This window comes from Macaca nemestrina, chromosome 7, assembly GCF_043159975.1.
Source record: "Macaca nemestrina isolate mMacNem1 chromosome 7, mMacNem.hap1, whole genome shotgun sequence".
Lineage (NCBI taxonomy): Eukaryota > Metazoa > Chordata > Mammalia > Primates > Cercopithecidae > Macaca > Macaca nemestrina.
In genome coordinates, this window is record NC_092131.1 from 151,191,664 (window position 1) to 151,217,177 (window position 25,514).

Below are 25,514 nucleotides of genomic sequence, written 5' to 3' on the forward strand. Positions count from 1 at the left end.
TGTTTCCCCTTATTATTTCTGGTTATCTAGTGCTGGAGTTATAACACATTTTATTAACATTTTAATAGAATAATCCACACTGATTCTGAAATGCTTTTTTTGATGGGAACTTGTAAGAAAGTTTGTTCCCCACCATCTCACCTATTTTTGCTAATTCTTAGTATCCCATGATATTTTCCTGAAGTTTATTCATTTTTCTAACTAAAAGATCAAAGTATCATTTATTAAAGTAACATTTAACTACTACTCTCTGCAAATGATTATAGAAATCCGAAATAAGATTAGTATCAGAACAGGCTGGCATGGTAGTTTGCACCTGTAATCCCAGAATTTTGGGAGGTGGAAGAGGGCGGATCGCTTAAGGTCAGGAATTTGAGATCAGCCTAGGCAACAGATGAAACGCCATCTCTACTAAAAATACAAAAATAGCTGGGTGTGGTGGCATGCACCAGTTGTCTCAGCTACTTAGTTGAGGCACAAGTTGAGGCACAAGAATCACTTGAACCCGAGAGCAATTCTTTTTTTTTTGCAGCGAGCCAAAAGATTGCAACACTGCACTCCAGCCTGGGCAACAGAGAGAGACTCTGTCTAAAAAAAAAAAAAAAAAGATTACCACAACAGATTGATAATTAAAAGATTCAAGAATTAACTCTTTATGTATAAAATACCTACTTCCCCCTACTCTTTATTTTGTCTTATAGCCAATCCCAATTCTAAGATACATAATTTTATAATTTCTTCTACAAGTATTTATTAAATACTTGCTATATCTTGTCCAAAACCAATTTCCTTTTCTTAACAGTCTACTGAAATTTCAATTTTGCTTTAAAGGACTTTTGAAGCACATAGATTTGGGAGGAGAGAGGGAGAATCTAGTTTGAGAGCTTAATCCCGTTTATAATGATGGTTCTATGGGAAAAAATGTACTTGGCAAAGGACTGCATAAGCTTGGGGAATTCCAGGGCTCTTGTATTTGTGTCGGCAATTTAGCTTATTTTAAGAAAGAAAATAGGCAGTGCCAGGAAAGAGTCTCCCTACTCTATCTTCCCTTCCCTATCCAACCCTTAACTTCAGTAATGGCAGATTACTGAAAATAAGGAAATATGACAACTGAATCATACTTCCCACTGTGGAAACCCAGGAGCTTTTCACTCTAGGCCCCTGGATGTCACAAGGCTTTTATATGCAGTATAGCCACAGGTTAGGCAATTATAATTCAAAAGTTTACTTTTGCCCCCAGTATATTCTATTAATATATAAAGTTAATGAGAGGAAACTGATTACACTTTGAAAGAGAGTTTAATTTTATAGTACATTAGTTATCACTGTGCTAAATAACATATAAAAAGCCTTAAAAGAAAGGGATTGCACGGAATACATGCTTTCCAATCCATGAACACAGGATGTGTTTCCATTTATTTGTGCTATGTTTGATTTCTTTCATTAATGTTCAGTGGTTTTCATTAAACACAACTTTCTCACTTGCTTAAGTTTAGTATTAAGTATTTTGCTCCTTTTGGTGCTGTCATAAATTGGGCTGTCTTCCTAATATCCTTGTCAAATGGTTTGTTGTTAGTGCACAAAAATGCAAATAATTTTTGCATGTTGACTTTGCATCCTGCAACTTTCCAGAATTCACTTATTACTTCTAACAGTTTTTTAATGGAGTCTAATTTAGGGTTTTCTATAAATAAAACCATATTATCTGCAAAGAGGAACAATTTTCCTTTCCAATCTGAATACCTCTCTTCTTTTTCTTAATTGCTCTGGCTAACATTTCCAGTACTGTGCTGACTACAAAAGAGACGAGTGGGCATCCTTGCTTTGCTCCTGATCTCAGGAAAAGCTTCTGGTTTTTCATTGTACCATGCTATGATGTTAGCTGTGGGTTTATCATATATGGCCTTTATTATATTGAAATACTGCCTTCTATTCTCAGTTTATCAACTTTCTTTTTAATCATGAAAGGGTGTTCAATTTGTCAAACGCTTTTTCTGCTTTTACTGAGAACTGTGTGGTTTTTATCCTTTATTCTGTTAACATGATATCACATTAATTTATTTTCAGATGTTGAACCATCCTTGGACCCCTGGGATAAATCCCACTTGATCATGGTGTACTATCCTTTTCTTGAGTTCAGTTTCCTAGTATTTTGCCTATATTCATCAGGGATATTGGCCTGCAGTTTTCTGGGTTTTTTTTTTTTTTTTTTTTTTTTTTTTGTGGTGGCTCTGTCTGGCTTTGGTATCAGGGTAAGGCTGGTCTCATAAAATAAGTTTAGAAATATTCTCTCCTCTTTAAATTTCTGGAAGAGGTTGAAAAGAACTCTCTCTGTGTGTGTCTCTTTTGTAAAGATAGGGTCAAGTTATGTTGTCCAGACTGGTCTCAAACTCCTGGCTTCAAGCGATCCTCCCACCATGGCCCCCCAAATTGCTGGGACTACAGGCATGAGCCACCGTGCCCAGCCCCAGTGTTAATTCATTAAGTGTTTGGTAGAATTCACCAATGAAGAACCACAAAAGACCATGAATACCCAAATTAATCTTAAGAAAAAAGAGCAAAGCTGAAGGCATCACACTTACCAATTTCAAAATATATTTACAAACCTAAATAATCAAAACAGCATAGTACTGGCATAAAGACAGACATAGACACAGAACAGAGAGCCCAGAAATAACACCAAGCGTGTATGGCCAACTAATTTTGAACAAGGACACCCAGAATACACAACAGAGAAAGGACAGTCTTCTCAACAAACAACATTGGGAAAACCAAATATTCACGTGCAAAACAATAAAATGGAACCTTTATCTTACACCATCCATAAAAATCAACTCAAAATGAATTAAGGACCTAACTCTAAGACCCAAAACTGTAAAACTCATAAGAAAGAAACATAAGAGAAAAGTTGCTTTTTTCTTCTTTTTCTGAGACGAAGTTTCGCTCTTGTTGCCCAGGCTGGAGTGCAATGGTACAATCTCAGTTCACCGCAACCTCCACCTCCTGGGTTCAAGCAATTCTCCTGACTCAGCCTCTCAGGTAGCTGGGATTACAGGCATGCACCACCACGCCCGGCTAATTTTGTATTTTCAGTAGAGATGGAGTTTCTCCATGTTGGTCTGGCTGGTCTCGAACTCCCGGACCTCAGGTGATCCGCCCACCTCAGCCTCCCAAAGTGCTGGGATTACAGGCGTGAGCCACCACGCCCAGCTGGAAAAGCTGCTTCGTGACACTGGTCTTTACAATAATTTCATGGATGTGACACCAAAAGTACAGGTAACAATAACAAAAATAAACAAGTGGCAATACATCAAATAAAAAAACTTCTGCATAGCAAAGAAAACACTCAATAGAGTGAAAAGGCAACCTATGGAATAGAAGAAAGTATTTGCAAACCACATTTCTGGTAAGGGTTAACCTCCAAAATATGTTAATCCTATGACTCAATAGTTTTTTTTTTTTTTTAAACTAATAACCTGATCACAAATAGGCCAATAACTTAAATAAATATTTCTCTAAAGAAGACATACACATGGCCAACAGGTATATGAAAAAATGCTCAATGTTACTATTAGCAAGAAAATACAAAACTGAAACCATAATAAGGCATCACCTTGTACCTGTCAGGATGGTGATTATCAAAGAAAAGAAAATATACCATGTGTCAGTAAGGATGTGAAGAAGTTAGAACTCTTACCCGTTGTTGATGGGAATGCAAAATGGTGCAGCCACTGTGGAAAGCAGTATGGAGGTTCCTCAAAAAAATAAAAATACAGGCAGTACACAGTGGCTCATGCCTATAATCCCAGTGCTTTGCAACGTCAAGGTAGGAGGATCACTTGAGCTCAGGAGTTTGAGACCAGCCTGGGCAACATTAGGGAGACTATGTCTCTACAAAAAAATAAAAATTAACCAGGCATGATGGCATGCACCTGGAATCCTAGATACCCAGGAAGCTGAGGCAGTAGGATCATTTGAGCCCAGGAATTCACGGCTACAGCGAACTACGATCATTCTACTGCACTCCAGCCTAGGTGACAGAGCAAGATTCTGTCTCTAAATAAATAAATAAATAAAAATACAACTACTATATGCTCCAACAATCTCACTTCCGGATGGGTATTTATCCCAAATAAAGCACTCCCATGTTCACTGCAGCACTATTCACAATAGCCAAGATGTGAAAACAACTTAAATGTTCATCAGTAGGTGAATGGATAAAGAAGATGTCATACACATATACAATGGAATTCTGCAACATACAACAACAGGGATGAAACCTAAGAATATTATGCTAAGTGAAATAAGTAAGGCACAGAAAAATATTGCATGGGTCTACTTTTATAAGGTACCTAAAAGTCAAATTCATAGAATTGAGGAATGGAATGGTGGCTGCCAGAGGCTAAGGGGAGAGAGAAATGGGGACTTACCAATCAATGGGCATGAAGTTTTAGTTAAACAAGATGAATAAGTGCTAGAGATCTGCTATACAACATTGTATCTATAGTCAATCATAACATATTATACACTTAAAAATTTGCTAAGAGGGGAGACCTCCAGTTAAGGTTCTTAACCACAATAAAATAAAATAACAAAAAAATTTAAGAAGATAAAAGGCAAAAAAGAGCAAATGCTTCTGGAGAAAGAGAACACAAGCCTATTAATAATGTTCATAACTTTTTGGTCTCATTCTAGGATCAACAGTTTAGTTGTTGTCTTAACTCAATATGCCTAGCACACAGCCTGGAAAGTAAGTACTAAACAAAATCATTAAAGGACAAATAGGAAAAAAAAAGAAAAACCTTTTAGCACTGAATTTTTCAGTATTGACATTCTGAACTCATAAACAGATAATATATTTATTCACTGATCTCCCTTTATTCATATGCATACTTCCCTTCTACCATCCAAATAACTCAATGATTTCCCCTTTACCAAAATCATGACAGATGTATTTTCCTAACAGGCTGCATTTCTTAAGTACAAAGTTACTCTTTCCTTTATTAACTGTTTCTAACTTAAATCATCAGATATTTTGTTGAATGAAGAATTCTAATACACTTAAGAAATATTAGACTACTCACAGTCATGCAGCTATGTCCTGTGTGAGAGAAACATCCCCATAGGGCTACCCTCAGAAGACATGCCCCCCATCTCCAAGGCCGGCCAAACAGCCTTGCACCCACATCACAAGCCTAAGAAAGAGCCCCATAGGCTACTCTTGGCAGACGTGTCCCCAGGCTGGCTAGGCAACTACATGCCCATGCTTCCCAGTCAGGGTAACAGCTCCATGGCCCCAAACTCAGTAAGCCAGAACCCAAGTTGGTTGACTCACTGTGTACATGCACATATCCATGACTTGAAAACAGCCTGGGAAGCCTGCCCTTGGCAAAGCCACACCACCATCACCACAAACTCAGCCTGGGCCACTGAGAAACTCACGAATACCGCTAGAGCAGATTACAGGTAAAGAAACTACATGGCCAGGCACAGTGGCTCACACCTGTAATCCCAGCACTTTTGGAGGCTGAGGCAGGTGGATCACCTGAGGTCAGGAGCTTGAGACCAGCCTGACTAACATGGTGAAACCCTGTCTCTACTAAAAATACAAAAATTAGCCAGGCGTGGTGGCGTGTGCCTGTAGTCCCAGCTACTTGGGAAGCTGAGATGGGAGAATTGCTTGAACCTGGGAGGCAGAGGTTGCAGTGAGCCAAGATCGTGCCACTGTACTCCGGCCTAGGTGACGGAGCGAGATTCTGTCTCAAAAGAAAAAAAAAGATAGAAAGAAAGAAAGAAAAAAACTACATAAAGACGACACTACATGTCCACCACCAAGGCCTTAGTACCCTACTGAACTTATACTCCAAAACCCATTTATACAAATAAGTCTTTCCCTTCAAACTCTACTACATAAACTTGAGTCAACTTTTCCACCAGATTCATACAAATCAACATAGGAACAAATCAACCATGAAAAAAGAAACATGTCAACCACCAAAGGAAAATAATAAATTTCTAGTAACAGACCCTCAATCATAAGGAAATATATGAAATTCCAGAAAAGGGATTTAAAATAACAATATTAAGGAAACTCAGTGAGATACAAAAGAATACGGACAGATAATTCAATGAAATCAGGAAAATTATACATTATTTGAACAAGAAATTCAACAAAGAGACAGATATCACAAAAAAGAACCAAACAGAAATCCTAGAGCTGAAGAATTCAATAAATGAAATAAAATACATATGCAAGAGTTTCAACAACACATTAGAAAGCAGAAAAAATAATTTCTGAAGTTGAAGACAGGTCTTTAGAAATAACACAGGAAGACAAAAAGCAAAGAAAAAAGAATTTTAAAAAAATTAAGAAAGCCTACAGGATTTATGGGACACCATTAAGCAAATAAATGTTGTATTATGGGCATTTCAGAAGGAGAAGAGAAGGGAAAATGTGAAGAAAATAATTAATGAAATAATAGCAGGAAACTTTCCAAGTCTTGGAAGAGAGAACATCCTAGTCCAGGAAGCTCAAAGAATCCCAAATAGATTCAACCCCAAGCAGGTCCTTTTTGAGGCACATTTTAGTCAAATTGTCAAAAGTCAAAGACAAAGAATTCTGAAAGCAGCAAGAGAAAAGCTTCAAGTCACATATAAGGGAATCCCCATTAGACTAACAGCTGGATTTCTCAGCAGAAACCTTAGAGGCCAGGAGAAAAGGGGATGATATATTCAAAGTACTAAAAGAAAAAAAAAAGAAAAAACAGCATGAATATCGTACCCAGCAAAGCTATGTTTCAGAAATAAAGGGGAAATAAGATCTTTCGCAGACAACCAAAACCAAGAAATTCATTAGCAGTAGACCACCCCTTACATGAAAAGCTCAAGGGAGTCTGGAAGTGAAAAGACAATAACTACCATTATGAAAACATTCAAAACTATGAAACTCACTGGTAGAACTGATACACAAATAAGAAAAAGAAAGGAATCAAACTCTGTCACTGAAGAAAACCACCCAACTGCAAAAATAATAAGAGAGCAAGTAAGGAACAAAGCATATGTAAAATACCCAGAAAACAATCAATAATATGATAGCAGCAAATCCTCACCCATCAATAATAACCTTGAAAGTAAATGGATCAAATTCCCCCACTTAAAAGACATAGAATCACTGCCTGGGTTTTAAAAAAACAAGACTCAACAATACACTGCCTACAAGAAACTCACCTCACTTCTAAAGACACACAGACTGAAAATGGGCGGTTGGAAAAAGATATTCCAACAAACAAAAACCAAAAGTGAGCAGAAGTCACTATACTAATAACAAACAAAACAGATTTTAAGTTAAAAGCTGTAAAGGGAGACAAAGAAAGACACTGTACAATAAAGGGATCAATTCATAAAAAGAATGTAACAATTAAAATATATATGTACCTGACACCAGAGCATCCAAATATATAAAGCAAATATTAGACCTAAAGAAGAGAAAGACCCTGATTCAGTAATAGTTGGGGGCTTCAAAACACTGCACTCTCAGCATTGAATGAATTATCTAGCACTTCAACGTTTATTGCAGAGCGCTATTCAAAGTAGCCAAGATATGGAATCAACCTAATATGGAATCAGCCTAGGTGTCCAACAACAGATGAATGGATAAAGAAAATGATGTAGTATATATACAAAGTGAAATACTATTCAGTCATAAAAACAAATGAAATCCTGTCATTCATGGCAACATGGATGAAACCGAAGGACATTATATTAAGTGAAATAAGTCAGGAACAGAAAGTTAAACACCACATGTTCTCTTTCATACGTGGAAACTAAAGAAAGTTGATCTCGGCCGGGCGCGGTGGCTCAAGCCTGTAATCCCAGCACTTTGGGAGGCCGAGACGGGCGGATCACGAGGTCAGGAGATCGAGACCATCCTGGCTAACACGGTGAAACCCCGTCTCTACTAAAAAATACAAAAAAATAGCCGGGCGAGGTGGCGGGCGCCTGTAGTCCCAGCTACTCGGGAGGCTGAGACAGGAGAATGGCGTAAAACCCGGGAGGCGGAGCTTGCAGTGAGCCAAGATCGCGCCACTGCACTCCAGCCTGGGTGACAGAGCCAGACTCCGTCTCAAAAAAAAAAAAAAAAAAAAAAAAAAAAAGAAAGTTGATCTCATAGAAGTAAAAATTAGAATACAGTATACTAGGGGCTAGGAAGGGTAGGGGGAAAGGGAAGAATAAGGTAAAGGATAAAAAATTACAGCTAGATAGAAGAAATAAGTTCTAGTGTTCTACACCACTACAGAATTACTATAGTTTAACAATAAAGTATTACATAGTCTCAAAAACTAGAAGAAATATATTGAATGTTCTCAACACAAAGAAATGATACATGTTTGAGATGATGGATATGCTAATTACTATTATCTGAACACTATACATGGATTGAAACATTACTATATTCCCCATGAATATGTATATTTGTCAATTAAGAAAATAAAATTTAAAAATAAATAAATAAATATAAGACCGCTCAAAATAAAAATGAAACTCACTAGTCCATAGTAACCAGGGTTGTTTTCTGAAAACTTTCCACAGATATGCTCAGACTAATATGTGTCAGCCTACCAGCACAGTGAACAACATGATACTCCTACCTTCAACTTTTTTCATATAGCCATAAAAAAGAATGAGATCATGTCTTTTGCAGGGACATGGATGGAGCTGGAGGCCATCCTTAGCAAATCAATGCAGGAACAGAAAACCAAATACTGCATGTTCTCACGTAAAAGTGGGAGCTACATGATGAAAACACATGGACACATAGAGGGAAACAACATATGCTGGGACCTTTCAGAGGGTGGAGGGTGAGAGCAGGGTGAGGATCAGGAAAACTAATGGGTACCAGGCTTAATACTTGGGTGATGAAATAAGCTGAGCAATAAACCCCCATGATACAAGTTTACCTATGTAACAAACTTGCACTTGTACCCTTGAACTAAAAAGTTTAAATTTAAAAAAAAAAAAAAGTTTCCCATAAAGATCTTTATGTTAATAAATATATTATTCAAAACAAAAAAAGTTCTTCAAAATTTCAGTATAATGGCCAGTTGCAGTGGCTCATAGCTGTAATCCCAGCACTTTGGGAGGTCAACAATCACTTGAGGCCAGAAGTTTGAAACCAGCCTGACCAACAGGGTGAAACCCCATCTCTACTAAAAATACAAAAATTAGCTGGGTGTGGTGGCACCCACCTGTAATTCCAGCTACTTGGGAGGCTAAGGCACAAGAATCGCTTGAGCCTGGGAGGCAGAGGTTGCAGTGAGCCCAGATCGTGCCACTGCACTGCAGCCTGGGTGACGGAGCAAGACTCTTGTCTCAAAAAAATAAATAAATAAATTCCAGTATGACTACCATATCTTAGGTATTTGTGGATAGACAGCCTATATCTTCAGGAATATCTCTTGGCTAACTTTTTTTTCCTCTGGGTATCTGAAAACCTAGTCAGGGCAAACAAATCACAAGTGAATCATTAAAAGAGGAATAATAGAAAGTAATTATCTTTATTTATTTACTTATATGACTATAACATCAAAAATTACATCCCTACACTCTAGCTTAACACAAATCCATGAAAAATTACCTTTTTCCTGAGAAAGCTTTTCCTCCTGGCGTTGATGGTGAGGTTTGTAAGGCGCTGCACCCTGACTGAGTCCTTCAGCCACAAAACCATCCAGAAAAGATAAAGAAGCATCTACCTATATTAAAATTAAGCAAAAATTAGGAATTAAATACATTTATCCTAAGTAGATTATACAGTCACATAAATAATTTTAGCCCATATATATTTTTAAAAATTCTAAATGAGAAATGAAAACTTCAATTCTAAAAATGCTACCTCACCCAGGCACGGTGGCTCATGACTGTAATCCCAGCACTTTGGGAGGCCAAAATGGGCAGATCACTTGAGGCCAGGAGTTTGAGACCAGCCTTGCCAACATGGCAAAACCCCATCTCTACTAAAAATACAAAAAAATTAGCTGGGTATGGTCAAACACCTGTAGTCCCAGCACAGCCACCACCCGGTAGGCTGCAGCAGAACTGCTTGAACCTGGAAGGCAGAGGTTGCAGTGAGACGAGACTGTGCCACTGCACTCCAGCCTGGGCGACAGAACAAGACCCCATCTCAAAAAATGAATGAATGAATGAATGAATGAATGAATGAATGAATGAAAATGCTACCCAACTCTCTAGCTTTCCGAAACATCTATAATCAGATCACCTGCCTAGGAATCTAACAATATAAATCATTTGCACTTACTATTAATTTCACTGCAGTGAAGAATATATTTTTGAGCATCAAATATGTTACAGCATCCTATTAGGTTCTATACTTGAGACAAAGGAAGACACAGTTCCTACTCTGAGCAGAACTGTAACCCACCAGAAGAAACAGACATATATACTATGAGGTACGGTAACTGTAGTGGTTTCCTGCTGCAGGGGCTAAAATCAAGGCTTTGGCAGGGCTGCTTCCTTCTGAATGTACCAGGGGAATCCGTTTCTTGTTTCTTCCAGCTTTTAGAGACTGCCAGCATTCCTTGACTTGTGGCCACATCATTCCAATCTCTGCTTTTGTTTTTTCTTTGCCTTCTCCTCTGTAACCTCATTTCACTTTTATAAGGATCCTTGTGATTATATCATGCCTAGCTACATAATCTAGTATAACTGCCCCATCACAAAATATTTAATTTCATCACATCTACCAAGTTCTCTTTAATGTTTAAGGACAAGCACAAATTCCAGAGATTAAGACATGGACATCTTTGCAAGGGCCATTATTCAGCCTCCCACAGTGCCTTTGATTTAAATATCCTAATATAACTGAAAATTATTTTTCACAAAACTATGGAAAATTACTTAATTTCACCAGGAAAAGTGTTAGGAGAATAATTTTTAATGAATAAATAAGAGATGAAGAAAGAATGACAGGGAAAGGAGAAAAGAAGGAGATGAACAAAAACAATAAACAAGTGGAGAGAGCAGTGATGACCTCAGAAAGCAAAGATTTGCCTCTCCTGATTTAGCCAAGTATATACAAATAGCTCAGATAATTTAGAATAGCAAATAATTATCAAACATAAAAATGGCACCTCACTCTCTGAATCTGGAAAGGTTTTGCTTGAATAAGAGTCTTAGGCTGCGCGTGCTGGCTCACGCCTGTAATCCCAGCACTCTGGATGGCTGAGGTGGGCGGATCACCTGAGGTCAGGAGTTCGAGACCAGCCTGACCAACATGGTGAAACCCCGTCTCTACTAAAATACAAAAATGAGCCAGGCGTGGTGGTGGATGCCTATAATCCCAGCTACTTGGGAGGCTGAGACAGGAGAATCACTTGAACCTGGGAGGAGGAAGTTGCAGTGAGCCGAGATCGTGCCATTGCATTCCAGCCTGGGTGACAAGAGTGAAACTTCATCTCAAAAAAAAAAAAGATTCTTGAGATGAGGCTATGTCAACATCATTATCTTTTATTGGAGGAAAAGGGAAGTGTAGTTACTCCCTAGTATAATACTATGTGTAGCATATTCATTCATCATTTCAATAAACATCTTTGGAATGCCCACCAAATACTAAAGCAAGGCCTCTGCCCTTGAGGAACTACTGAAAGAACTAATGAAGAAATGTTCAAAATGAATACAAGCCATGAAAATCTGAGTCAAAATTAGTGGAAATATTACCCTTTTTTCTCTTTCTCAACTAATTTGAATAATTCTAATTACCTTTGAAAGTTTTCTAGACCAGGCACAGTGGCTCACATCTGTAATTCCAGCACTTTGGGAGGCCAAGGTGGGTGGATCACTAGGTCAGGAGTTCGAGACCAGCTTGGCCAATATGGTGCCACCCTGTCTCTACTAAAATTACAGAAAAAATTAGCCAGGCATGGTGGCGCGCACCTGCAGTCCCAGCTACTCGGGAGGCTGAGGCAGAAGAATCACTTGAACCTGGGAGGCAGAGGTTGCAGTCAGCCGAGATCACGCCACTGTACTCCAGCCTGGGTGGCAGAGCAAGACCCCATCTCAAAAAAAAAAAAAAAAAAAGTTTTCTAATTTACACCTGAGGGAGATCATGATATGAAATAAAGAGAGTGAGTATTAAGTGAGAACTTTAGGTTAAAAGGGGTGGTGGCAAAAAGTAGGTGGGAAACTAAAAGGTGGGTGATCAGGGTCCAAAATGGTAAAGATTTTAACACATAGATAGACAAAATAAAAGGGAAAACCACTTTTTTTGGATTCTCAAATAGAGGAGGAATAAAATGACACAGAATTTCAAAGGAGATTAAAAGAAGATAGCCAAACATGTGGAGGTTCCTGAAAAGTGGCATGGCCACGGGGAGTATAAAAGCTCTGAGAACCTTCCTCCATAGCTTGCCCTATGCATCTCCTTCCTCTGTATCCTCTGCAATATAGCTTATAATAAACCAGTATGCTAATACAAATCAAGGAGGAAGTGTGGAATAATGCTAATGAGATATTGCCCAATTCATGAATCGCTACTAAAAATCAATTTGTGTGCGCCCCACTGCTGCCACCACCGGCATGTGTGCATGCCACCTCTGGAGGCCCAAGGACTGGCACACCCAATCCTGCCACTGCCAGGACTCATACACACTGCCCAGGGATCTAACAACCAGTATGCCCAGCCAACCACTGCTATCAGTGGTACACAAGGATCAATTCACCTAATGTTCTATCCTCAACAAAGCCTTTCTACAGCCTCCACTAACAACCACAGCCTAAGCCATTCTATTAGTCCATTCTTGCACTGCTATAAAGAAACACTTGAGACTGGGTAATTTATTAAAAAAAAAAAAAAAAGAAAAGAAAAGGTTTCATTGGCTCACGGATCTGCAGGCTGTACAAGAAGCATGATACTGGCATCTGTTCAGCTTCTTGTAAGGCCTCAGGAAGCTTTTACTTATGGAGGAGGGTAAAGCAAAAGCAAGCACATCACATGGTGAAAGCAGGAGCCAAAGGGAGAGTCCGGGGTGTGTGTGTGTGTGTGTGTGTGTGTGTGTGTGTGTGTGCGCGCGCGTGTGCGCATGCGCACGTGTGGTTGGGGGAGAGGTGCTATACTTTACAATAACCAGATCTCTCAAGAACTCACTCTCTATCAAGAGGATAGCACCAAGCCATGAGGTATCTGCCTTCATGACCCAAACAACTCCCACCAGGCCCTAACTCCAACACTGGGGATTACAATTCAACGTGAGATTTGGGCAGGAGATCCAAACCATATCACCATTGAGGAACTCACAGACATCACTGATTATAATTATAGTTGAAGAAATCATTTCACAGTAGTAGAAATCATACTACTGTGCCCATCCAGAATCAAAGCCCAAGCACCTTGTTAACCAATACCACAGACACATCTATAGGGAGAGGTCTTTCCCTACGAAAGAGAATCCATAAACTTAGAACCACCTGCTATGATGCCAGATACACATATGTCAATGTGAGGACACAAGAAAAATAAGGCAAAGAAATATAACACCTTCAAAGGAACACAGTAACTCTCCAGTGGCAGATCCCAAAAAAAGGAAATCTATAAAATGCTTGAAAAAAAAATCAAAATAATGATCTTAAGGAAACTCAAAAGATACAAGAGAACACAGAAAAACAAAACAAAAATAAATCAAGAAAACAATTCATGATCTGAATGAGAAATTCAACAAAGAGGTAGACATCAAAAATTCTAAGAAACAAACAGAACTCCTAGAACTGAAGAATTCAATGAATGAAATAAAAAGTATAACCAAGAGCTTCAACAATAGACTAGATTGAGAAGGGAGGATCTCCAAATTTGAAGACATGTCTTTGAAATAAACCAGACAAAAATAAATAAATAAAACAGAATAAAGAAAGCATATGTGACATATGAGACAACATAAAGCAAACAAATATTTGGATTTTGAGAGTTTAAAGACAAAATGGGCTAAGGCACAGAAAACCTAATTGAAAAATAATAGCTAAAGACTTCCCAAGTCTTGCAAGAGATACAGACATCCATATGCAGGAAGCTCAAAAGAGCCTCAAAGAGATTCAACCTGGCCAGGTTGAATCCAGTACTGATTCTAAATAGGAAGAAGAGTATCTCTTTTGGAGAACTGCAGTGAAGATATTTATATCCTGTGACAGTCTCTTAATATAGAATAATTCAGGAATTTCTCTTATTTGTTGATTTTAAGACATACATATCTGGCGTACATATGATACTTTGATACATGCATAGAATGTGTAATACATAAATCAGTATTTAGGATATCCATCACCTCTAACATTTATCATTTGTGTTGGGAACATTTCAAATCTTCTCTTTATTTTGAAACATACAAATAATACACAATTATTACTAACTATAGTCACCCTACTGTGCTATCAAACCCTAGAACTTACTCTTCTTATCTAAGTATTTTACTAACCATTAACCAACCATTCTTCTTCCCTGTCCCCCGACCCTTTTGAGCTTCTTTATTCTCTACCTCCGTAAGATGCACATGTTTAACTTCCACCTGTGCATAAAAACATGTAATATTTGACTTTCTGTGCCATGCTTATTTTACTTCATAGTGAAATAAGTCCCATCTATGTTGCTAGGATATTACTTAGCTGAATAATATTCCGTTGTGTATACATACCATATTTTCTTTATCCATGTGTCCATTGGCAGACACTTAGGTTGATTCCATATTTTGGCTATTGTGAATAGTACTGCAGGGAACATGGGGGTGCAGGTATACCTTTGAAATAATGATTTACTTTCCATTGGATAAATACTCAGGGGTGGGATTGCTGGGTTTTACGGTAGTTCAATTTTTTTTTTGAAAACTCTCCATACTATTTTCCATAATGGCTATCTTAACTTACATTCCTTCTAACAGTGCATGAGTTTCCTTTTTTCTGCATCCTTGGCAACATTTGTTATTTTTTGTCTCCTTGATAATAGGCATTGTAACTGAAATAAGATAATATGGTGGTTTTGATTTACATCTCCCTGATGATTTGTGATGTTTAGCATTTTTTTGTTTACCTGTTGGCCATGAAATGTCTGTTGATGACCTTTGCCCACCTTTAAATGGGATTTTTTTTTTCTTTTTTGGCTGTTGAATTGAGTTCCTTATATATTCTGGATATTAGTCCCTTGTTTGTAAATATTTTTTCCTAGTCTACAGATTGTTTCTTCACTCTATTGATTGTATCATTTGCTGTGCATAAGCTTTTGACCTTAATACAGTCCCATTTGCCATTTTTGCCTTTTTTGCCTGTGCTTTTGAAGTCTTAGCCACAAATCTTTGCCTCAACCAATGTCCTAAAGCATTTCCTGTAAGTTTTCTTCTAGTAGCTTTATAGTTTTGGATCTTACATTATTTAATTCATTGAGTTGATTTTTTTATATGGTGAAAGATAGGGATCTCGTTTCATTATTCCGCATGCTGATATCAAGGCTTTTCAACACTATTTATTGAAGAGGCTGTCATTTCCCCAGTATATATTCTTGGCACTTTGACTGAAAATCAGTTAGTCATAAATACACGAATTTTTTTTCTGGGTTCTCTCTGTTCCATTGGTTTGTATGTCTTTTTTTCATACTAATACCATGTTGTTTTGGTTACTACAGCTTTGTAGTGTATTTTGAAATTGGGTAGTGTGATGCCTCCAGCTTTGTTATTTTTGCTTAATATTGTATTGGCTATTCAGAGTCTCGTGGTTCTCTACAAATTTTAGGGTTGTTTTTTCTATTTCTGAAGATTGTCATTGGTATTTTGATAGTATACTGAATCTATAGATTGCTTTGAGTAATATGGGCATTTTAACAATATTCATGTGATCCATGAGCAAGAGATGTATTTCCATTTGTTTCTATCCTCTTCAGTTTCTTTTATCAGCGTTTTGAGGTTTTCCTTGTACAGGTCTTCCACCTCCCTGGTTAAATTTATTCCAAGTATTGTATTTTTTTTTTTTTTTTTTTTTTTTTTTGTAGCTGTTGTAAATGGCATTACTTTTTTTTTTCCAGCTAGTTTGTTATTGGTGTATAGAAATGCTACTGATTTTTGTATGTTGATTTTGTATCCTGAATCTTTACTGAATTCTTTTATCAGTTCTAAGAACTTTATGTTGGAGTCTTTAGGTTTTTGTATATGTAAGATCATGTCATCTGCAAAAAGGGACAATTTGACTTCCTCTTTTCCAATTTAGATCCCTTTATTTCTTTCTTTTGCCTGATTGCTCTGGCTAGGTCTTCTAGTACTATGTTGAATAGGAGTGATGAAAGTGGGCATCCTTGCCTTTTTCCAATTCTTAGAGGAAGTGCCTTCAGTTTTTCCTTATTCATTGTGATATGGGCTTTGGGTTTGTCATATATGGGCTTTATGATGTTAAGTATGCTTTTTCTATGCTTAATTTCCTGTGAGTTTTTATCATGATGGGATGTTGGATTCTACCAAATGAATTCTCTGCATCTATTGAGATGATCATATGGTTTTTGTCCTTCATTCTGTTGATATGAAGTATCACATTTATTGATTTGTGTATGCTGAACCATCCTTGCATTTCTGGGAAAATTCCACTTGATCATAGTGTATTATCTTTTTGATGTGTTATTGGATTCAGTTTTCCAGTATTTTGTTGAGAATTTTTGCTCCTATGTTCATCTGGGATATTGGCTTATAGTTTGTTGTTGTTGTTGTTGTGTCCTTGTCTAGTTTTGGTATCAGGGTAATGCTGGCCACATAAAACGAGTTAGGAAGAATGTCCTCTTCTTCAATTTTTTTGGACTAGTTTAAGAACAGTTGGTGCTAGTTCTTCTTTATAAATTTGCTAGAATTCACTTGTAAAGTCGTCTCGTAAGCTTTTCTCTGTTGGGAGACTTACCATTACTGATTCAATGTCACTATTCATTCGGGTTTTCTATTTCTTCCTCGTGCAATCATGGTAGATGTGTCCAGGAATTTATTTGTTTCCATCAGGTTTTCCAGTTTGTTAGTGTACAGTTGTTTATAATCATCTCTAATAATCATTTGTATTTCTGTGGTAGCCATTGCAATGGCTACTTTTTTGTTTCTGGTTTTACTTATTTGAATCTTCTCTCTTTCTTGATTAGTGTAGTCAGCAGTTTATCAATTTTATTGTTCAAAATAACCAACTTTTTATCTCATTGATTTTTTTTTTGTATCTTTTTTAAGTTTCCATTTTTTTACTTCTGCTCTGATCTTTACTATTTATTTCCTTCTACTAATGTTGACTTTGGTTTCTTCTTCCTTTCTAGTCCCTTGAGGTGCATTATAAGGTTGTTTGTTTGAAATCCTTCTACTTTTGTGATACATGTGTTTATTGCTATAAACTTCCCTCTTAGCACTGTTTTTGCCATATTACATAGGTTTTGGTAAGTTGTGTTTGAATTTCCATTTTTATTAGATTCAAGAAAAGTTTTTATTTCCTTATTTCTTCACTGACCTAATTGTCACTCAGAAATATATTGTTTTGATTTTCATATATTTGTTCAGTTTCCAAAGTACCTCTTATTATTGATTTCTAGTTTTATTATATGCAGCTTGAGAAAATACTTGCTATGATTTTAATTTTTTCAAATTGTTGAGACTTTTTTGTGGCCTAACATATGGTCTGTCCTGGAGAATGTTCCATGTGTTGAGAAGAATGTGTATTCTGCAGCTGTTGAATAAAATGTTCTGTAAATATCTGTTAGGTCCATTTGGTCTAGAATGCAAATTAAGTTTGACGCTTCTTTGTTGATTTTTCTGTCTAGATGATGTGTCTTAATCTGAAAGTGATGTGTCAAGGTTTCCAACTATGATTGTATGGGGTTCTACCTCTCTCTTAAGCTTCAATAATATTTGTTTTATATATATTTGCTTCAGTGTTGGGTGCATATGTATTTACAAATGTTATATGCCCTTGGTGAACTGATCCCTTCATCATTACATAATGACATTTCTTGTCTCCTTTATATTTTTTTCCAAGTCCATTTTGTCTGATATAACATTAGCTACTCTTACATGCTTTTGGTTTCTCTTTGCATGGTTATTTTTATTCATCCCTTCATCTTTACAGGTGAGTGAGTTTCTTATAGGCAGCATACAGCTGGATCTTGTTTTGTTATCTATTCAGTCAGCCTATATATTTTAATTGGGGACTTTAAATTGTTTTCATTAAAGGTTGTTATGGATAGTCGAGGACTTACTCCTGTCATTTTGTTGATTGTTTTATACATTTTTTTCCTTTCTTCCTTTTTCACTGTTTACCTCTATGGATTTTGTGTGTGTGATGATAATATTTGATTCCTTTTTCTTTCTCAGTTGTGTATCTGCCTTACCAGTGAGTTTTATACTTTCATGTGTTTTCATGTTGGAAGTTATCTTTTCACTCCCAGATGTAAGACTCCCTCAAACATTTCTTTTAGGGTTGGTCTAGTGGGGATGAATTCCCTCAGTTTTTACCCGTCTGGGAAAGACTTTATTTCTCCTTTATGCTGTGTATAGTATACTTACTTGTCTAGCAGTTTCTGGGTTTTTTTTCCCAATGCTTTGAGTGTATCTTCCCATTTTCTCCTTGCCTATAAAATAAGGTTTCTGCTAAGAAATCCCTATTAGTCTGATAGGGATACTCTTATATGTATGACTTGATACTTCTCTCTTGCTGTTTTTAGAAATCTCTCTTTATAATTTGACTTTTGTCAGTTTGACTATAATGTGCTTTGGTGAAGACCTTTTTAAGGTTGAATCTTTTTTTTTTTTGAGATACAGTTTCACTCTTGTTGCCCAGGCTGGAGTGCAATGGTGCAATCTCTGCTCACTGCAACCTTTGCCTCCCAGGTTCAAGCAATTCTCCTGCCTCAGTCTCCCGAGTAGCTGGGATTACAGGCATGCACCACCATGCCCAGCTAATTCTGCATTTTTAGCACAGATGGGGTTTCTCCATGTTGGTCAGGCTAGTCTCAAACTCCTGATCTCAGGTGATCCGCCCACCTCAGCTTCCCAAAGTGCTGGGAGCTCTCAGATTCCGTCATACTAATGTGAGAAAGAACTCCAACATTCACCTTAAATGCTGCAGAAACCACATTTTGATATATTCCTGATATGTCACAAATGCAAGAATTACTCTATATTTAATGACAACGCAATTTTTAAAAAGATGGAACACCAATGTCTTACCGCCAAGTCTTCACAACTTCTGTCAACTGGAAGCAAGCTCTTCATAAGTTCCACATTCTCATGCAAATGTTTTAATTCAAATGCATGTTGTCTCATACAAGTATCCAAAGATATGGTAAATTCATGGATTAATCTCTCAACTGTATCAGAAGAGTGTGCCTGAGGTGTCAATTTGGTCACAGCAGCAATTAACCAGGTTTTTGTTTCTGAAGACACAGAGTCATTCATAAGTAACCTGTAGAGCTTAGCTATAACTTCCGCTGGCGTTTCCTTATCTAAGAGGTAGGAATATTCCCCTAATACCTGTAAATAAAACAAAGTGATACTTATATAGAAATATCAAGTTATACAGTAGACTATACTCAAATCTAAACAAAGTGCCTACTGCTAGAGTGAATTTAAAGTAGATTAAACATCCTCTCATGGTGAAAAAATTATTAAAGACACAACTGTATATTTTAGGTTCAAAATTATACCAATAATTCAAAATGGTTTTCCCCACCATTGTCATTAACAATATATAAAGCAGGATACCTTTACAAGTTTCTGAACTTCTGGAGTTGGTTGTTGGTTTTCATAAGCACTATCACATCCTGTTATTATTTTCCAGTAAGCATTTAAATGATGATTCTCATGTAATGATGGTGTTTACTACATAGTAAGAGGCACTTAAAGTGTTTCATAAAAATACAGATTTCTAGGCTTTATCCCCAGATATTCTGATTTAGTATGCCTGTGGTCCCCAAGGATATACATTTGAATATGCATCAGCTGATTCTGATGTAGACAGTTAACAGAAGAGACTTTAAGAAACACTTATTGGCCAGGCACGGTGGCTCATGCGTGTAATCCCAGCACTTTGGGAGGCCGAGGCGGGTGGATCACCTGAGGAGTTCGAAACCAGCCTGGCCAACATGGTGAAACCCCATCTCTAGTAAAAATAAAAAAATTAGCCAGATGTGGTGGCACACGCCTATAGTCTCAGCTACTCGGAAGGCTGAGGCAGGAGAATCGCTTGAACCTGGGAGGCAGAAGTTGCAATGAGCTCGGATCACGCCACTGCACTCCAGCCTGGGCAACACAGCAAGACTCCATCTCAAAAAAAAAAAAAGAGAAGAAACGCTTATCTGTGTCACACATCTAACTTAGGTGACATACAATCCTGTAAGTGAAAGAACGGATAGGGACAGGAGGCAGAGAAATTCTAGGCAGAAAAGGGTGGGGTCCCTGGTGAAGCCCCACCCGCAAGCCAAAAAGCCTGAAACCATGGCCCAAAGTGAGAACTTATATCCATATCCCTATTTTCCCATTCAAATGTTGCCTTTTCCTAAACCACCCATGACCCTGCCCTGCCCTGCCCCATCCTGTGCCTATAAAGACCCCAGACTCAGCCAGCATAGAGGAAGAAGCAGCTGGATGTCGGAGAGAAGCGGCTTTACTTCAGAGGGACAGCTTGACAGCATAACTTCAAAGAAGAATCCAGCCAGAGATGGCTGGACTTCTGGAGAACATTACCTTTGCCGCCCCAGTCCCCCTGTCAGCTCCCCCTCCTGCTGAGAGCCACTTTCACCGGCAACAAAATCCCCTGCATTTATTATCCTTCAATTCATTCATGTGACCTCATTTTTCCTGGACACCAGACAAGAGCTCAGGAGTGAGCGCAGATACAAAAGGGCCCACTGAGCTGTTAACACTTAAGCTGTCTGCTGATGGCAGAGCTAAAAGAGCAGTGTAACACGCTCACTGGGGCTTCAGGAGTCGCAGGTACTCCCCACTAGATGCTGCCATGGGGCGCACACAGAGTTTTGCTCCTGCCAGAGCCCAAAAGCACTCCCTCTGCCTCCCGCACCCACTCACCTGCATGCTCACCCTCCCGCGAGGGGCTGAGAGCTGCAGGATGAGTAAGTGAAGCACCTGTCTCAAAGCCTACAAAGGGGTCAAGTTTTCTTATTTTAGAATCATTAATAAACTGATAATTCAGGAAGTATGAAATCTTTCTGATATGGTTTGGCTCTGTGCTCCCACCCAAATCTCACTTTGAATTGTAATAATCCCCCACATGTCAAGGGCAGGACCAGGTGAAAATAACTGAATCATGGGGGCAGTTTCCCCTGCTGCTTTTGTGAGAGTAAGTTCTCACGAGACCTGATGGTTTTATGATGGGCTTCCCCCTTCACTCAGCCTCATTCTCTCTCCTGCCACCCTGTAAAGAGGCTTCTGCCATGATTTTAAGTTTCCTGAGGCCTCCCCAGCCATGTGGAACTGTGAGTCAACTAAACCTCTTTTCTTACAAATTACCCAGTCTCGGATATTTCTTCATAGCAGCGTGAGAATGGACTATTACGCTTTCCTAAATGGTGTTTATGGAATAATTTCATGTCTTTGGTATAATATCGGTACCAGCAAGAAAAGGAGGCTGGGTGATAGGCAAGGGAAAATGTATAGCTAGCAAGAAGGAAGAGAAGAAAAGGAAAAATAAATAGCACTAAATGAGTTCAATCCTTAAACAGTATGATTATTTTTAGGTGGTTTTAGAAAAAATGGAAGGTAGCTCCAGAAGAACAGGTAACAAAAGTACCAGTTCAAAAATCAATGGTAATGGATGTCTGCTTCGGGGAAGATGGAGAAGACGTATTTATCCCTATTCTTCCTGCTAAGTATACCTAAAAACCCTTGATATTATATATAAAACATACAGCAGATTATCTGTTGTTTCATTTACCCCAGACTGGATATGGAGAGCCAGAAACCTGGAAATGCAAATGGGCACAGACAAAAAGCCCCAAGAGGAGCCTGCCCTCTAGTCAATAAGCCAAGAGGACAGAAAACTTTCAGACAATAACCCTCCTACTCCAGCCAAATACCACACAGAAAAATCTGCAGCCCCACCCATACCAGCAAAGGCAGAGTAGAGAATCAAGACTTCTACCCTCACCAGGCTACATGAGGTACCGCAAACTCCCCAGCAGGGTGGGAACTGAGAAGGCTGAGTGAGGAGTCAGGACTTTCATCCCCACTGAGCTGTAGAGAGGCCTACTCCCCTGCAGTGTCAGTAGAGACTGGGCAGGGAGCCTGCACTTCACCTCCACTAAGGAGAAATGCAGTGCCCCTGCCTTTCTCTGATGGGAGTGTGTCAGTGGAAACCTGATGGAATCAGGATTTTCCCCACTGTTCAGCAAGCCACCCCCTCACAGTGTCAGTGTAGGCCACAGAACTGAAAAGGTCAATAGCCTTCTCTCAACAATTAATAGGACTAGACCAAGAATCAGCAAGGATATAGAAAAACTCAACAACACCATCACAACAGACTTTACAGAACACACCACACAGAAAAAGCAAAATAGATACTTTTCAAGCAACCCAGAACATATACCAAGATAGACTGTGCCTTGAACTGTAAAACAAACCTCAAATATGAAAGAACTGAAATCATACATAGTATTTTCTCTAATCACAATGAAATCAAACTAGAAATCAGTAACAGAAAGATAACAGAAAATTTTCTAAACACTCAGAAACTAAACAATACTTTTCTGAATAATCCATGACTCAAAGATAAGTCCCAAGGGGGAAAAAAAACCAAAAAACAAACAAACAAAAAAAAAAAACACTGAACTATTGAATGAAAATTCAGTCAAGAGATTTTTCTTTAAGAAAATTGAATTTGTAATTTAATAACTCCCCTAAAAATCTACAAGTCCAAATGGTTTCACTGGAAAATTCTACCAAATTTTTAAAGGAAAATTAACAGCAACTTTATGCAAATTCCTCCAGAAAACAGGAGGGCACATTCCCAAGTCATGTTATGAAACTAGTATTTACTTTGATACCAAAACTGGAATACCACAAAAATGAAAACTACAGACCAATAGCCCTCATGACACTAGATAAAATTCTCAACAAAGTCTCAAGAAATCTACAAGAACACTCCTAGAACTATTAAGTTAGTTCAGCAAGACTGTAGATTACAAGCTCAAAATACAAAATCTATTGTATTTGTATATACAGTTGGCCCTCTGCATCTAAAGGGAATTGGTTTCAGGACTCCCTGTGGATGCCTGAATCCGAAAATAGTACTGAACCCAACTGCCATCAATTGGAAAATGCTTCTGATCATGTCTTACACTCACAAATGTAATGCCTTTTCCATCTTAACTAAGATCTCACCATGCACTGTGACCATAACTTTTGTAGTGTAAGGTATGACAGCAAAACTAACAGGAGTTTTTTTTCCTTCTTCACAATTTCACAGAGACAATTTCCCTTCTTACTGTAGAATTTTACAACCTCAGCATATGTTTCTTTTCTCAATAAGTCAAGAACTTTCACCTTTTCACTTAAAGGAACCATTTTTATAGCTTCTCTTTGGCATATCCAAATTGCCAGCATCACAACTCTTGTGCTGTGGGACCATGATTAAGTAAATAAAGGTTACTACAATATAAGCACTGCAATAATGCTACAGTTCATCTGAAAACCTAGACAGCTACTGAGTGACTAACAGGCAGGTAGTGTATACAGCATGGATACACTGGACAAAGAATGATTCAGGTCCCAGGTGGGGCAGAGCAGGATGAAGTGGGATGGCTCAATATTTCATCATGCTACTCAGGACAACACATAATTTAAAACTTATAAATTGTTGATTTCTGGAATTTTCCATTTAATATTTTCAGACCATGACTGGCCACAGGTAACTAAAACTGCAGAAAGCAAAACAACAGATAAGGAGACCTACTGTACATGACCTGTACGCTGTAGAAAGAAAGAAAAGACAATCTAAATTAAGTGGAGTGACATGCCACATTCATGGACAAAAAAAACTAATGGCCACAAAACCAATAATCAATTCAGGAAGGATCATCAACACTAAAGCCACTGAAGATAAATGAGGAAAAGATATTTGCATAGCCTGATAGAATCACCTGACAAATTAGTTATAAATTACAAAAAGGAAAGATACCTTTACAATGCAAAGATCTGGAGGTCACCTTCTTTTTTTTTCTCCATTTGGTAGAGACTGGGTCTCACTTTGTTGCCCAAGCTGATCTCAAACTCTGGCTTCAAGCAATCCTCCCACCTCCCAAAGTGCTGGGATCACAGGCATGAGCCACCGCACCAGGCCACCATCTTAACCCAAACTTATAAACTTACAATCACCAATAAGTGGACAAACTGACATTATATATATCCTGATATGATACAGTAGGAAATACACAACATTGCCTAGGCAGTATTCTCACTAAAAATGTTTAACCTGAACAAAAATAATCAGATATCCAGAATGTAGGACCTTCTACAAGTGAACAGCAGTCATCCAAAACAAACAAAAAAATCAGTCATAAAAACCAAAAGAAAGTGGGGTTCATTACAAATTTTAAAAGGCTAAAGAGACACAAGTAAAGGCAATTTGTGATCCTCATTTTTTTTTTTTTTTTTTTTTGAGATGGAGTCTTGCTCTGTCGCCCAGGCTGGAGTGCAGTGGCACGATCTCGGTTCGCTGCAACCTCCACCTCCTGAGTTCAAGTGATTCTCCTGCCTCAGCCTCCCGAGTAGCTGGGACTACAGGTGCATTCCACCACGGCTGGCTAATTTTTTGTATGTTTAGTAGAGACGGGGTGTTACCATGTTGGCCAGAATGGTCTCGATCTCCTGACCTCGTGATTTGCCCGCCTCAGCCTCCCAAAGTGCTGGGATTATAGGCATGAGCCACCGCACCCGGCCTCTTTACACTTCTTAGGTATGATAACAGTTTTATAGTTATGTCGTTCATAGAAGATTCACGCTGAGGTTCTAGGGGTGAAGTGCCACAATGTCTGCAATTCAATTCTAAACAGCTCAGCAAAACAAACTGTATATACGTAGACCTAGATATACCTATAGATGCAGATATAGTAAAACAAATGTAGTTAAAAGTATTTAACTGGGCTGGGTGCGGTGGCTCACACCTGTAATCCCAGCACTTTGGGAAGCTGAGGCGGGTGGATCACCTGAGGTGGAGAGTTCGAGACCAGCCTGGCCAACATGGCAAAACCCCATCTCTGCTAAAAATACAAAAATTAGCCAGGAGTGGTGGCATGCACCTGTAATCCCAGCGACTCAGGAGGCTGAGATAGGAGAATTGCTTGAACCCAGGAGGCAGAGGTTACAGTGAGCCGAGATCATGCTACTGTACTCCAGCCTGGTGACAGAACAAGACTCTGTTTCAAAAAAAAAAAAATTTTCTTTAACTGAAAAAGCTAAATAAAAAGTATATTTTAATATCTTAGTCTTTGAACTTTTCTGCAGATGAGA

The 25,514-nt window shown here is 38.3% G+C and overlaps 1 protein-coding gene across 1 annotated transcript in view; it reads right to left on the reverse strand.

The window, feature by feature from the left end:
* The window catches only part of LOC105490420 (adaptor related protein complex 4 subunit epsilon 1), a 90,420-nt gene that overhangs the window by 25,064 nt on the left and 39,842 nt on the right, over window positions 1-25,514 (reverse strand). The window contains exons 14-15 of the mRNA XM_011756024.3: window positions 19,221-19,523; window positions 9,635-9,749 (exon numbers count right to left, since the gene is read on the reverse strand). Of these exons, the coding sequence (XP_011754326.2) occupies window positions 9,635-9,749; window positions 19,221-19,523 (418 nt within the window). The remainder of the gene's footprint in view (window positions 1-9,634; window positions 9,750-19,220; window positions 19,524-25,514) is intronic.